This window comes from Antedon mediterranea, chromosome 3 (genome assembly GCF_964355755.1).
Source record: "Antedon mediterranea chromosome 3, ecAntMedi1.1, whole genome shotgun sequence".
In the NCBI taxonomy this organism is placed as follows: Eukaryota; Metazoa; Echinodermata; class Crinoidea; order Comatulida; family Antedonidae; genus Antedon; species Antedon mediterranea.
The window spans coordinates 574,994-586,614 of NC_092672.1; the positions used below are offsets into that span (position 1 = coordinate 574,994).

Sequence of the window (11,621 nt, forward strand, 5' to 3'; positions counted from 1 at the left end):
TATACATTTTAATTTCATAATAGGTCCGTATTTTACCTTTTACCATCGTATGCAGAAGAGAGAGGGCAGCAGATAGCTTGACCAAGGAGCGGCAGATTTGAATTTTGTCGCAGCATCATTAGTAAATTTCTGCTTTTATATGTTTTATTTACTATAATTATTGTAATTATTCAACAAGTATGTAATGATCCTACTAAGTCTCTACGTAGTTGGTTTTGAAATGGGTTAAATTAGCAGAAAAGGGGATTGTAGGCTAGGTAGGCCTATATTTTAGCCTCACACTCGACTCACACTCACAGTCTGAGTTGAGGAGGAGAGATTGCCAGCATGAGTGAGACTGCTGAGAGCTCAGCGACAGCAGGCTCGTAATTTATAGTATCAGCAGTAACTAATCAGATAGGCCTAGAATGGATGGGCCTAGGTTAGTCCTGTCCTTCCTATTGCCTAGATCCACCTAGGCCTAGCCTAAATTAATAAAAACTAATACAATGACCAAATATTAATTATTATTTTTATTTCTTTATTTTCTTCATTTTGCAATAATATTTAATAGATAGGTAAATAAGCAAGAAGTATGGAAGAATTTGGCGAGTATGATCCAGAAACTCCGCTACGCAAAACTTACTGCCAGCAAGTTACAGCTGAAGAATTTGAAGAACAAGGCACAGAGAACACATACAGTGCTTTGCAGGTACTGGAACTTGTTAAGCTTATTAATATTATGTATTGTATTCAAAAATAGCTAGGAAGCATTTTAATAAATTGTATTTTTTATTTTGTTTTAGAATTTAATGGAATACCTCGCAGAAAACCCAGAAAAAGTGAAAGGAATTGTAGCCAAGAAAAAGATAGAAGAACAAGAAAATGGAGGAGTTGTTGCTTTTATGAAATGCAAACTAATGACTTCCATAAAAGGAGATAGTTACATGTTGGATTCAATCAGTAGAAAAGAGTGTGAAAATGAGTCTGAAAGACTACAAGCTGAAATGCAGAAAGAATTCAATTATGCTCAAGGTATGGACTGTTTTATAGACACACCCTCTCAATCTCATATAATAATAGTGATTTACATAGTGTTAAGTGACAAAGAGCTTCACATCGAAATGAATAAAAAGCTACAGTTACATTGCTAACTAAAAACTAACTATACAAAAATATTACACCAACATTTCTGAGTTCAAAGCGCTGATAATTAGTTGCAATAAAAACTTTTAAAGCTGAGGATATTTTGTTGTTGTTTTATAGGCAACAAACAATTCTCGATCAAAGGATGCTTTTAATTACTACCTGTCTGAAATGAATTGTAGAATTATAAATGTTCTAAAACAAATTTATTTGTTTTCAGAGGCAAAAAACAATGGTAAACGTTTTAGCAGACGAATAGCAGCGAGAAAAGCAATTAATAACCAGATTAGAAGTCCACCTTCACAGGCACCTCCACCACCCCCGCCACCACCATTTTGCTCACCACCCCCGCCACCATTTTGCTCACCACCCCCGCCACCATTTTGCTCACCACCCCCGCCACCACCATTTTCCCCACCATCAGCATGGTCAGGTCATAATTCTGCGGAGAAACCACTTTTAGCTGTTATACCTCAGCCAAGGCCATCAATCCACACACCTACAGGCAGGAAGATGTATGTTAAGAACGGTGCTAGAAAGTGTAAGCCTGTACTTAAGTCACCAAGTCCATCTAGTACTAAATACAGGAAGGCTACACCATTTAGAGAAAGAACAAACATGGTAAAATATTTTCATTTCTTTTTTAAGGCTTCCTCAACACAAGATGTTTTTCTTCATCTTTCAGGTCATCTGCCTTCAAACTCTGACCTTATTATATCATTATGTTATTGCATTCTATTTTGTTATTTTTTAGTCTCAGAGTCCGTAAATAAATGTTTTGAAAGTTAAGTTGTTTTATCTATGATGTCACAGTTTTGAAAATTTTGGGTTGTAAGAAAATAATTTAAATTAGATTATGAATTCTACCTATTAACATATTTATAAACGAGACATGCTGTGTGACAATACATTCAGAATATTTACTTCTTTTTATAGATTATTGCTGATGATAAAAGTGAATTTTTGACACCAAAAATAGTGAAACCTACAAAGAAACTCAAGAAAACAGAGTAAGTTAATACATTAGAAAAGTTAAAACATTCAAGTCATTTGAATTATTATGTATTTTTTTAAGAGATGTGTAAGCATTAGTAACTCTTAACTTGTTGTCTTCAGGTCAATTCTTAGTGTTCATGATGAGATAAGATCTTTCTCTAAAGATAAACTGCGGTCTGTACAGGGGCAACGGTGAGTTAAATGCTAAAGCTATGTCTACACTATAACACCAATTTGACAAAAAAAGTGTCATGAGCTTTAATATGGTAATGATATGCCCAAATATGATAGTGATATCTATTGGATTTTGTTGTCACATAAAGTGGGATAGTGTAGACAGAGCTTAACTGGCAAGGTTTTTAATTTAAAGTTTTTATTGGACCAGAGGAGTTTGTTGTCACATGTAGACAGGAGCTTAACTCACTGGCTAGCTTTTTTAATTTACAGTTTTTATTGGACCAGAGGAGTTTGTTGTCACATAAAGTGGGATAGTGTAGACAGGAGCTTAACTCACTGGCTAGCTTTTTTAATTTACAGTTTTTATTGGACCAGAGGAGTTTGTTGTTACATAAAGTGGGATAGTGTAGACAGGAGCTTAACTCACTGGCTAGCTTTTTTAATTTACAGTTTTTATTGGACCAGAGGAGTTTGTTGTCACATAAAGTGGGATAGTGTAGACAGGAGCTTAACTCACTGGCTAGCTTTTTTAATTTACAGTTTTTATTGGACCAGAGGAGTTTGTTGTCACATAAAGTAGAATAGTGTAGACAGGAGCTTAACTCAGAGGAGTTTGTTGTCACATAAAGTGGAATAGTGTAGACAGGAGCTTAACTCAGAGGAGTTTGTTGTCACATAAAGTGGGATAGTGTAGACAGGAGCTTAACTCAGAGGAGTTTGTTGTCACATAAAGTGGGATAGTGTAGACAGGAGCTTAACTCAGAGGAGTTTGTTGTCACATAAAGTGGGATAGTGTAGACAGGAGCTTAACTCAGAGGAGTTTGTTGTGACATAAAGTGGGATAGTGTAGACAGGAGCTTAACTCAGAGGAGTTTGTTGTCACATAAAGTGGGATAGTGTAGACAGGAGCTTAACTCAGAGGAGTTTGTTGTCACATAAAGTGGGATAGTGTAGACAGGAGCTTAACTCAGAGGAGTTTGTTGTCACATAAAGTGGGATAGTGTAGACAGGAGCTTAACTCAGAGGAGTTTGTTGTCACATAAAGTGGGATAGTGTAGACAGGAGCTTAACTCAGAGGAGTTTGTTGTTGAAAGATCATAAACTGTTTATTTTATGTATACTCACCAAGTATAGAAATATCAGTATTTTCTTATAAATCTTATTTTACAGATCACCAGGTCGTACACCGTGCCGAACTCCTCGTACAAAGCGTCTTTTAACAGCATCCGATGCCTATGATCAAATGGGCGATTACAGCGGAGTGTCACTCACATCACTACAACAGATCATTATGGACAAATTTCGTAACATTAGGAGTCCAGTCGATGCGCCAAGTCCATTAGAAATTTGTAGCCCAAGTGGGTTTACCCCTTAAGTTATACTCATGGATTCCCTAAGATGGTTTTGGGAGATTGCATGTAGAGCAAATAATAAAAATGTAAAGTGCTTTCACATGGAGAAAAAACTGTACTGTAAAAAATATAAAAGATAATTAAAACATTGCTGTATGCAAATAAAATTACAGTAAATGAAATTCAAAAGTATTTGTAATAATGTATTTTTAAAATTATTTAAAAATATTTAATCATGAAGATATATATGCATTATATACCTCCATGATTTAATGTACCTTGATAAATATGTAAATATGAATTATAAAATATGGAAAAGTATTTTAAGTTTAAATATAGTTTGTGCATCATGATGTGAGACAGCAATTTAAATACATTGTAAATTAATTTAGCTGTAACAAAGATAGTAATGTACAATGTTGCTAAATAGTTCAAATTCCAATCATGATATATTAATTAATTATTATTACTAGTAATACTACCGTAATTGTAAATACATTACATGTGTAAATGCAAAAAAATAGTGTAAAAACATAGAGAAAGCAGGTTAAAAGGACTAAATGTATATTGATAATGTTGTATATAATGTTTAAATAAAGCAATTATGTTAATGTACATATGTTTTTTTTAGTGGGCTTGCTTTACTTACTGAATTTGTAATTATAAAGGATTTTTACTGGTTTGTAATAAACGATTTTGATTGGCTGAAAGCGTGTTGACATCGGACCTACTGACGTGTGACGATGTAAATAACTTCGATCAACGTAGGGTGTCCGTTTTGGCCTACAGAATTATTTTTAATGTAGAAATGAAGCCTTTATTTTCAACTTCTGATCATTTTAAATCAAAAATTACTCTTTTAATTTTGATATTGATTCCTCATATAATATTCGCAACCAAAGAAATTAGTATTTCGGTCTTAAAAGCTGAAACAGGACGACATTTCTCTGACGATGATTTGGAAAGATTTAGATTTGTAGGTACCTTGTTAGCGGGAGGAGAAGGCGTTGAAGAACCTATTGAGGGACTTGGTCACATAGTAAGTAGGCCTACTACGTAATTGCTTAGCCTAGCTGCACAAGTCATATTATAATTGAATAATTGTTTTATTAATTTTTGCTATACATTTTCATACGCCATGCTGTGTCTGTGGGGGTCTGCCAGTAGCCTATATCTATCATGATTTGTTGGAACATTTTTTTAATGTAAGATTCTATCCCAAATTCAGATTTAACATGAAGATGATTTTAATAAATTAAATACAATATGAATGAATAATTTTTTATTATTTTTTATTTATTTATTTTTTAATTTTATATTAATGTTGTTATATTTTTTTACTAGTTAGTAGTAGTAAGTTTTAGTTAGCAATACTATTATACAGAAATTAATTGTTTTATTTTGCGCCTATGTATATGATGCTATTTGTTGTACGATATTATTTATTTTATCAATTATTCTATTGTTAAAGATATCAGCCACATGTAACAATGATGACGGCCCTCCTCACGATGGTAAATGGATAGCAATGATATTTATTCCAGCTCTTGATGATGTCACTGCGGAGGCAAGCTCAGATAAAGAACTGCATAAATGCAGTATCATGGATATGGTACCAAATTAAATTATGTACATCTTACCCTATTACTAATTAGTAGGACTAACTGACAGCTGCAATATATTTTAACATAATTTGTGTCCGCACTGCTGCACATGACAATTGTGGTGATAGTATGTATGTATGATAATGTGTCTACTTGATTCATGTGTTAAGGGTTAGGGTTAACATTACATACTTAACTTACAATTTGTTTATTGTTGAAGGTAAAGGCAGGATTGCTATTTGGAGCATCAGCAGCTATTCTGATCAGAATGGAACCAAAATGGACATTTGAGGTAATATAAGACTTACTTACTAAAGCTCTGTCTACACTATCAAACTTGATGTGCCGATGACATATCACTACCAAATTTTGGCACATCACACTTTGTGTCAAACTTGTTTGATAATGTAGACAGAGCTTTAGAGACCTGGATTGTCTACCTCAACATTGTCCCATTAGAGTGTCCACTCTCTACTTGCCCCTGGTACAACTGCAGTAAGCGCTTCACATCTTATAATTATACTTTCAGTTAAAATGCAAGTACATATTTCTTTTTGCTTTAGGTAGATCCTTGGAACGTACTCAACTTTCCAGTCATAACAGTTGATATTTCCACAAAAATATCATCTGTAATCAATGGGTAGGTATAATTATACTTTCAACCTACATACAATACAATGTTTATTAAAAATTTGCTTTCTGAAAATCAACATATTTATTTGAATAAAGGCGTGAATAGATGCGGTAATTTTTATTTTAGGCTAAGACTTGGAAATAAAATGTGGATAACATTAGAACATAGGGAAGCAAAAGTTGAGAAACAAAACAGAGTAAATGTGGAGAATACAAAAGAAAAAGCATCTGATAAAACAAAAGAAGCAAAAGATAAACAAATATTGGTATGTGAAATTAAAACTATCTTGATATTTTAGTCGTACCATTCTGTAGATTTTTTAAATTTTATTTTATTCAATTTTCAGGCACAAAAATACATGACAACAAGACAGCGGTGCAGCACCCTGAGGATTGCCATGAGTGCAAAGCACTATCGAGATGGCTCTCCATATACTGCACTTGAACAATCAAAATACAAAGATATAAAAATTTAAAAATTGCAAGGCATCAAATTGAACAATCATTAAAATAGATAGTACAGTATTAATATTAGCATCTATAGACCTAAGTAAGAACAGGATAGAATTTTCATAACCATGTACACAATACATATTATAACAGAATTTTGGGACAGTCATAGAAGGCTCAAAGTGTGTGAAGATGGGAGGTGTTGATTCAAACTTTAGAGGTTGGAGAAGTATTGTATGCAAAGGTGGTAACTACACAATTAATAAGGTACTGTATATTATCTTTGACAAGATAGTGTAGAAATAATGGTTAAACCCCCACCAATGTCATTCTTTGATAGTGTAGCTTGTGTGTGACAAGATAGTGTAGAAATAATGGTTAAACCCCCACCAATGTCATTCTTTGATAGTGTAGCTTGTGTGTGACAAGATAGTGTAGAAATAATGGTTAAACCCCCACCAATGTCATTCTTTGAGCTTGTGTGTGACAAGATAGTGTAGAAATAATGGTTAAACCCCCACCAATGTCATTCTTTGAGCTTGTGTGTGACAAGATAGTGTAGAAATAATGGTTAAACCCCCACCAATGTCATTCTTTGATAGTGTAGCTTGTGTGTGACAAGATAGTGTAGAAATAATGGTTAAACCCCCACCAATGTCATTCTTTGATAGTGTAGCTTGTGTGTGACAAGATAGTGTAGAAATAATGGTTAAAACCCCACCAATGTCATTCTTTGAGCTTGTGTGTGACAAGATAGTGTAGAAATAATGGTTAAACCCCCACCAATGTCATTCTTTGAGCTTGTGTGTGACAAGATAGTGTAGAAATAATGGTTAAACCCCCACCAATGTCATTCTTTGAGCTTGTGTGTGACAAGATAGTGTAGAAATAATGGTTAAACCCCCACCAATGTCATTCTTTGAGCTTGTGTGTGACAAGATAGTGTAGAAATAATGGTTAAACCCCCACCAATGTCATTCTTTGATAGTGTAGCTTGTGTGTGACAAGATAGTGTAGAAATAATGGTTAAACCCCCACCAATGTCATTCTTTGATAGTGTAGCTTGTGTGTGACAAGATAGTGTAGAAATAATGGTTAAACCCCCACCAATGTCATTCTTTGATAGTGTAGCTTGTGTGTGACAAGATAGTGTAGAAATAATGGTTAAACCCCCACCAATGTCATTCTTTGATAGTGTAGCTTGTGTGTGACAAGATACTGTAGAAATAATGGTTAAACCCCCACCAATGTCATTCTTTGATAGTGTAGCTTGTGTGTGACAAGATAGTGTAGAAATAATGGTTAAACCCCCACCAATGTCATTCTTTGATAGTGTAGCTTGTGTGTGACAAGATAGTGTAGAAATAATGGTTAAACCCCCACCAATGTCATTCTTTCATAGTGTAGCTTGTGTGTGACAAGATAGTGTAGAAATAATGGTTAAACCCCCACCAATGTCATTCTTTGATAGTGTAGCTTGTGTGTGACAAGATAGTGTAGAAATAATGGTTAAACCCCCACCAATGTCATTCTTTGATAGTGTAGCTTGTGTGTGACAAGATAGTGTAGAAATAATGGTTAAACCCCCACCAATGTCATTCTTTGATAGTGTAGCTTGTGTGTGACAAGATAGTGTAGAAATAATGGTTAAACCCCCACCAATGTCATTCTTTGATAGTGTAGCTTGTGTGTGACAAGATAGTGTAGAAATAATGGTTAAACCCCCACCAATGTCATTCTTTGATAGTGTAGCTTGTGTGTGACAAGATAGTGTAGAAATAATGGTTAAACCCCCACCAATGTCATTCTTTGATAGTGTAGCTTGTGTGTGACAAGATAGTGTAGAAATAATGGTTAAACCCCCACTAATGTCATTCTTTGATAGTGTAGCTTGTGTGTGACAAGATAGTGTAGCTTGTGTGTGTGCATTTTTTACAGGTATCTCCTAACAATATACTCAGCCTGGCTCTATCTATTATTGGTGGAATCATTATATTAAATATCATGAAAGGAAAATCACAACGTAGTATGGAAAATCATATAGGATTTGAAGATGTGGAGGTAGGTATTAATTACAGTTTGAGCGAAATGAGGAGAGGTACCAATTAATGTTGGAGTAAAGATATGGATAACTGATTACAGTACTACAGGTACTGAATATGCATAAGGTACAAATTACTGTTGGAGTGAAGATGTGGAAGTAGGTACTTATTACTGTTGGAGTGAAGATGTGGAAGTAGGTACTTATTACTGTTGAGAGTGAAAATGTGGAAGTATGCACTTATTACTGTTGGAGTGAAGATGTGGAAGTAGGTACTTATTACTGTTGAGAGTGAAGATGTGGAAGTAGGTACTATTACTGTTGAGAGTGAAGATGTGGAAGTAGGTACTTATTACTGTTGAGAGTGAAGATGTGGAAGTAGGTACTTATTACTGTTGAGAGTGAAGATGTGGAAGTAGGTACTTATTACTGTTGGAGTGAAGATGTGGAAGTAGGTACTTATTACTGTTGGAGTGAAGATGTGGAAGTAGGTACTTATTACTGTTGGAGTGAAGATGTGGAAGTAGGTACTTATTACTGTTGGAGTGAAGATGTGGAAGTAGGTACTTATTACTGTTGGAGTGAAGATGTGGAAGTAGGCACTTATTACTGTTGGAGTGAAGATGTGGAAGTAGGTACTTATTACTGTTGAAGTGAAGATGTGGAAGTAGGTACTTATTACTGTTGGAGTGAAGATGTGGAAGTAGGTACTTATTACTGTTGGAGTGAAGATGTGGAAGTAGGTTATTACTGTTGAGAGTGAAAATGTGGAAGTAGGTATACTTATTACTGTTGGAGTGAAGATGTGGAAGTAGGTACTTATTACTGTTGGAGTGAAGATGTGGAAGTAGGTACTTATTACTGTTGAGAGTGAAGATGTGGAAGTAGGTATACTTATTACTGTTGGAGTGAAGATGTGGAAGTAGGTACTTATTACTGTTGGAGTGAAGATGTGGAAGTAGGTACTTATTACTGTTGAGAGTGAAGATGTGGAAGTAGGTACTTATTACTGTTGGAGTGAAGATGTGGAAGTAGGTACTTATTACTGTTGAGAGTGAAGATGTGGAAGTAGGTACTATTACTGTTGAGAGTGAAGATGTGGAAGTAGGTACTTATTACTGTTGAGAGTGAAGATGTGGAAGTAGGTACTTATTACTGTTGAGAGTGAAGATGTGGAAGTAGGTACTTATTACTGTTGGAGTGAAGATGTGGAAGTAGGTACTTATTACTGTTGGAGTGAAGATGTGGAAGTAGGTACTTATTACTGTTGGAGTGAAGATGTGGAAGTAGGTACTTATTACTGTTGGAGTGAAGATGTGGAAGTAGGTACTTATTACTGTTGGAGTGAAGATGTGGAAGTAGGCACTTATTACTGTTGGAGTGAAGATGTGGAAGTAGGTACTTATTACTGTTGAAGTGAAGATGTGGAAGTAGGTACTTATTACTGTTGGAGTGAAGATGTGGAAGTAGGTACTTATTACTGTTGGAGTGAAGATGTGGAAGTAGGTTATTACTGTTGAGAGTGAAAATGTGGAAGTAGGTACTTATTACTGTTGAGAGTGAAGATGTGGAAGTAGGTACTTATTACTGTTGAGAGTGAAGATGTGGAAGTAGGTACTTATTACTGTTGAGAGTGAAGATGTGGAAGTAGGTACTTATTACTGTTGGAGTGAAGATGTGGAAGTAGGCACTTATTACTGTTGAGAGTGAAGATGTGGAAGTAGGTACTTATTACTGTTGGAGTGAAGATGTGGAAGTAGGTACTTATTACTGTTGGAGTGAAGATGTGGAAGTAGGTACTTATTACTGTTGAGAGTGAAGATGTGGAAGTAGGTACTTATTACTGTTGAGAGTGAAGATGTGGAAGTAGGTACTTATTACTGTTGGAGTGAATAGAAATAGTAACTGAGAAGTAGTGGTATGTACAGTAGTTATAAACTGAGAAAGACAGTTAGCACTGAATTGTGGTTTTGTATTTATTTGGGCAGGAAGCTCTGCGGAGGCTGGCCCGCACAGCAATTTTGAAAATGCCAACTCGCAAATATAAACGCAGACGACACCATCAGGAAAAATATAAAGAATGTGCAGTTTGTTTAGATACATTTTTACCAAATCAAGTAAGTTTTTTTAATTTTTTATTTCATACATCCAACAGCGAATGAACTCGCCAATTACAGGATGGATAAACAATTAATTTTACTTATAAACTAAGTAAAGTCTCATTTGAGGCTTGGGAGTGGAGTTGAAAAGTCATGAGTTACAACCCTAGACCTTGGGATTAGGAAGGCAAGCACGTTAACTACCGAGCTACAGCAATGCGTTTTTATACTGGTAAATATATGTTCACTATGGTACTAAATGTTTTATCATTTTCAGCTTGTTAGGGTTTTACCTTGCTACCATTCCTTCCACTGTAAATGTGTCGATTCTTGGTTGCTAAGACGACGGACCTGTCCACTATGTAAACTTAATATCATTGGTAAGTAGTTTTCATTTTCTATAAAATAATAAAGAAAGCAAGGTGGCATTCATTGCTGTAACAGAAATTAGTTGATGAATGTTATTAATAAGAATCAGTCTTGTAAAACACATTGTCATAACTTTTTATCCTTTTTTTAGAACATAATTCCTGTAGCCCAACTGCTCTTCAAGAATGGTGATCTTATATTTTATACAATATTTCAATTATATATAGTGTGAAAGGTGTCTATTAGGAATGTGCTATAAGTGACATGAATGCTAAACATACCTCATTTATTCCTATGGTTGAGCAGTAACAATCTTCTAAAAAAAATAAACAAACAATAGTTAATGAGATGTGGTTATTTAGTTTGCGTGTTCTGGTATACAGATTGGAGTTGCTTTTGGTTTTAAATATTTTGTTTATATAATGCAGTTATAAAATATGAAATACAGTAGGCCTACAGTATACAATTTCAATTTTTTGTTTTCAAAAAGCCTGAGCATGAAATATTATTTTAATTAAAGGTAAAAATAATGCCTGTCATGTGATAGGAATCAACCAATCAAATGGCAAGAATAAAACATAGGTATAATATATCTTTTATCAATCAATCAACTGTCTTACCTGATCAGCAGGGATGAGGTTCATTACTGAAATAATGTGTGTAGGTTATATTTATAAGAATTAGTATCATAGTAGTTTTATCTAAAATATTTATAAAATTTATATACAATCATAGATAGTATTACTATGGCAATAAATACAGAATATATTATCGT

The 11,621-nt window shown here is 34.5% G+C and overlaps 2 protein-coding genes across 3 annotated transcripts; both read left to right on the top strand.

The window, feature by feature from the left end:
- The first annotated feature begins 69 nt into the window (after window positions 1–69).
- Window positions 70–4,201, top strand: LOC140043302 (uncharacterized). Of its 2 annotated transcripts, none has more exons than XM_072087799.1 (7): window positions 70–121; window positions 554–691; window positions 786–1,014; window positions 1,346–1,746; window positions 2,062–2,135; window positions 2,242–2,313; window positions 3,469–4,201. In XM_072087799.1, exons 2-7 carry the CDS (start codon window positions 575–577, stop codon window positions 3,671–3,673), a joined length of 1,098 nt encoding a protein of 365 aa, XP_071943900.1. In that variant the 5' UTR covers window positions 70–121; window positions 554–574; the 3' UTR covers window positions 3,674–4,201. The 2 variants fall into 2 exon arrangements, with proteins under 2 accessions (XP_071943900.1, XP_071943901.1); XM_072087800.1 differs by having other exon boundaries at window positions 119–177.
- A 219-nt stretch (window positions 4,202–4,420) lies between these two features.
- LOC140044410 (RING finger protein 215-like) lies at window positions 4,421–11,610 on the top strand. The gene is made up of 10 exons (XM_072088902.1): window positions 4,421–4,689; window positions 5,122–5,262; window positions 5,475–5,546; window positions 5,818–5,894; window positions 6,015–6,153; window positions 6,491–6,604; window positions 8,276–8,398; window positions 10,367–10,495; window positions 10,755–10,857; window positions 10,998–11,610. Exons 1-10 carry the CDS (start codon window positions 4,459–4,461, stop codon window positions 11,036–11,038), a joined length of 1,170 nt encoding a protein of 389 aa, XP_071945003.1. The 5' UTR covers window positions 4,421–4,458; the 3' UTR covers window positions 11,039–11,610.
- The last annotated feature ends 11 nt before the right edge of the window (window positions 11,611–11,621 follow it).

What these genes read in the sequence shown, in the direction of transcription:
- LOC140043302 (XM_072087799.1), top strand. Translation starts at nt 575, where the DNA reads ATGGAAGAATTTGGCGAGTATGATCCAGAAACTCCGCTACGCAAAACT. An exon ending in ACACATACAGTGCTTTGCAG is followed by an intron (nt 692 to 785) that starts GTACTGGAACTT and finishes ATTTTGTTTTAG; the next exon opens with AATTTAATGGAATACCTCGC. An exon ending in AAGAAACTCAAGAAAACAGA is followed by an intron (nt 2,136 to 2,241) that starts GTAAGTTAATAC and finishes TGTTGTCTTCAG; the next exon opens with GTCAATTCTTAGTGTTCATG.
- LOC140044410 (XM_072088902.1), top strand. Translation starts at nt 4,459, where the DNA reads ATGAAGCCTTTATTTTCAACTTCTGATCATTTTAAATCAAAAATTACT. An exon ending in ATATCATCTGTAATCAATGG is followed by an intron (nt 5,895 to 6,014) that starts GTAGGTATAATT and finishes TTTTTATTTTAG; the next exon opens with GCTAAGACTTGGAAATAAAA. An exon ending in ATACATTTTTACCAAATCAA is followed by an intron (nt 10,496 to 10,754) that starts GTAAGTTTTTTT and finishes TATCATTTTCAG; the next exon opens with CTTGTTAGGGTTTTACCTTG.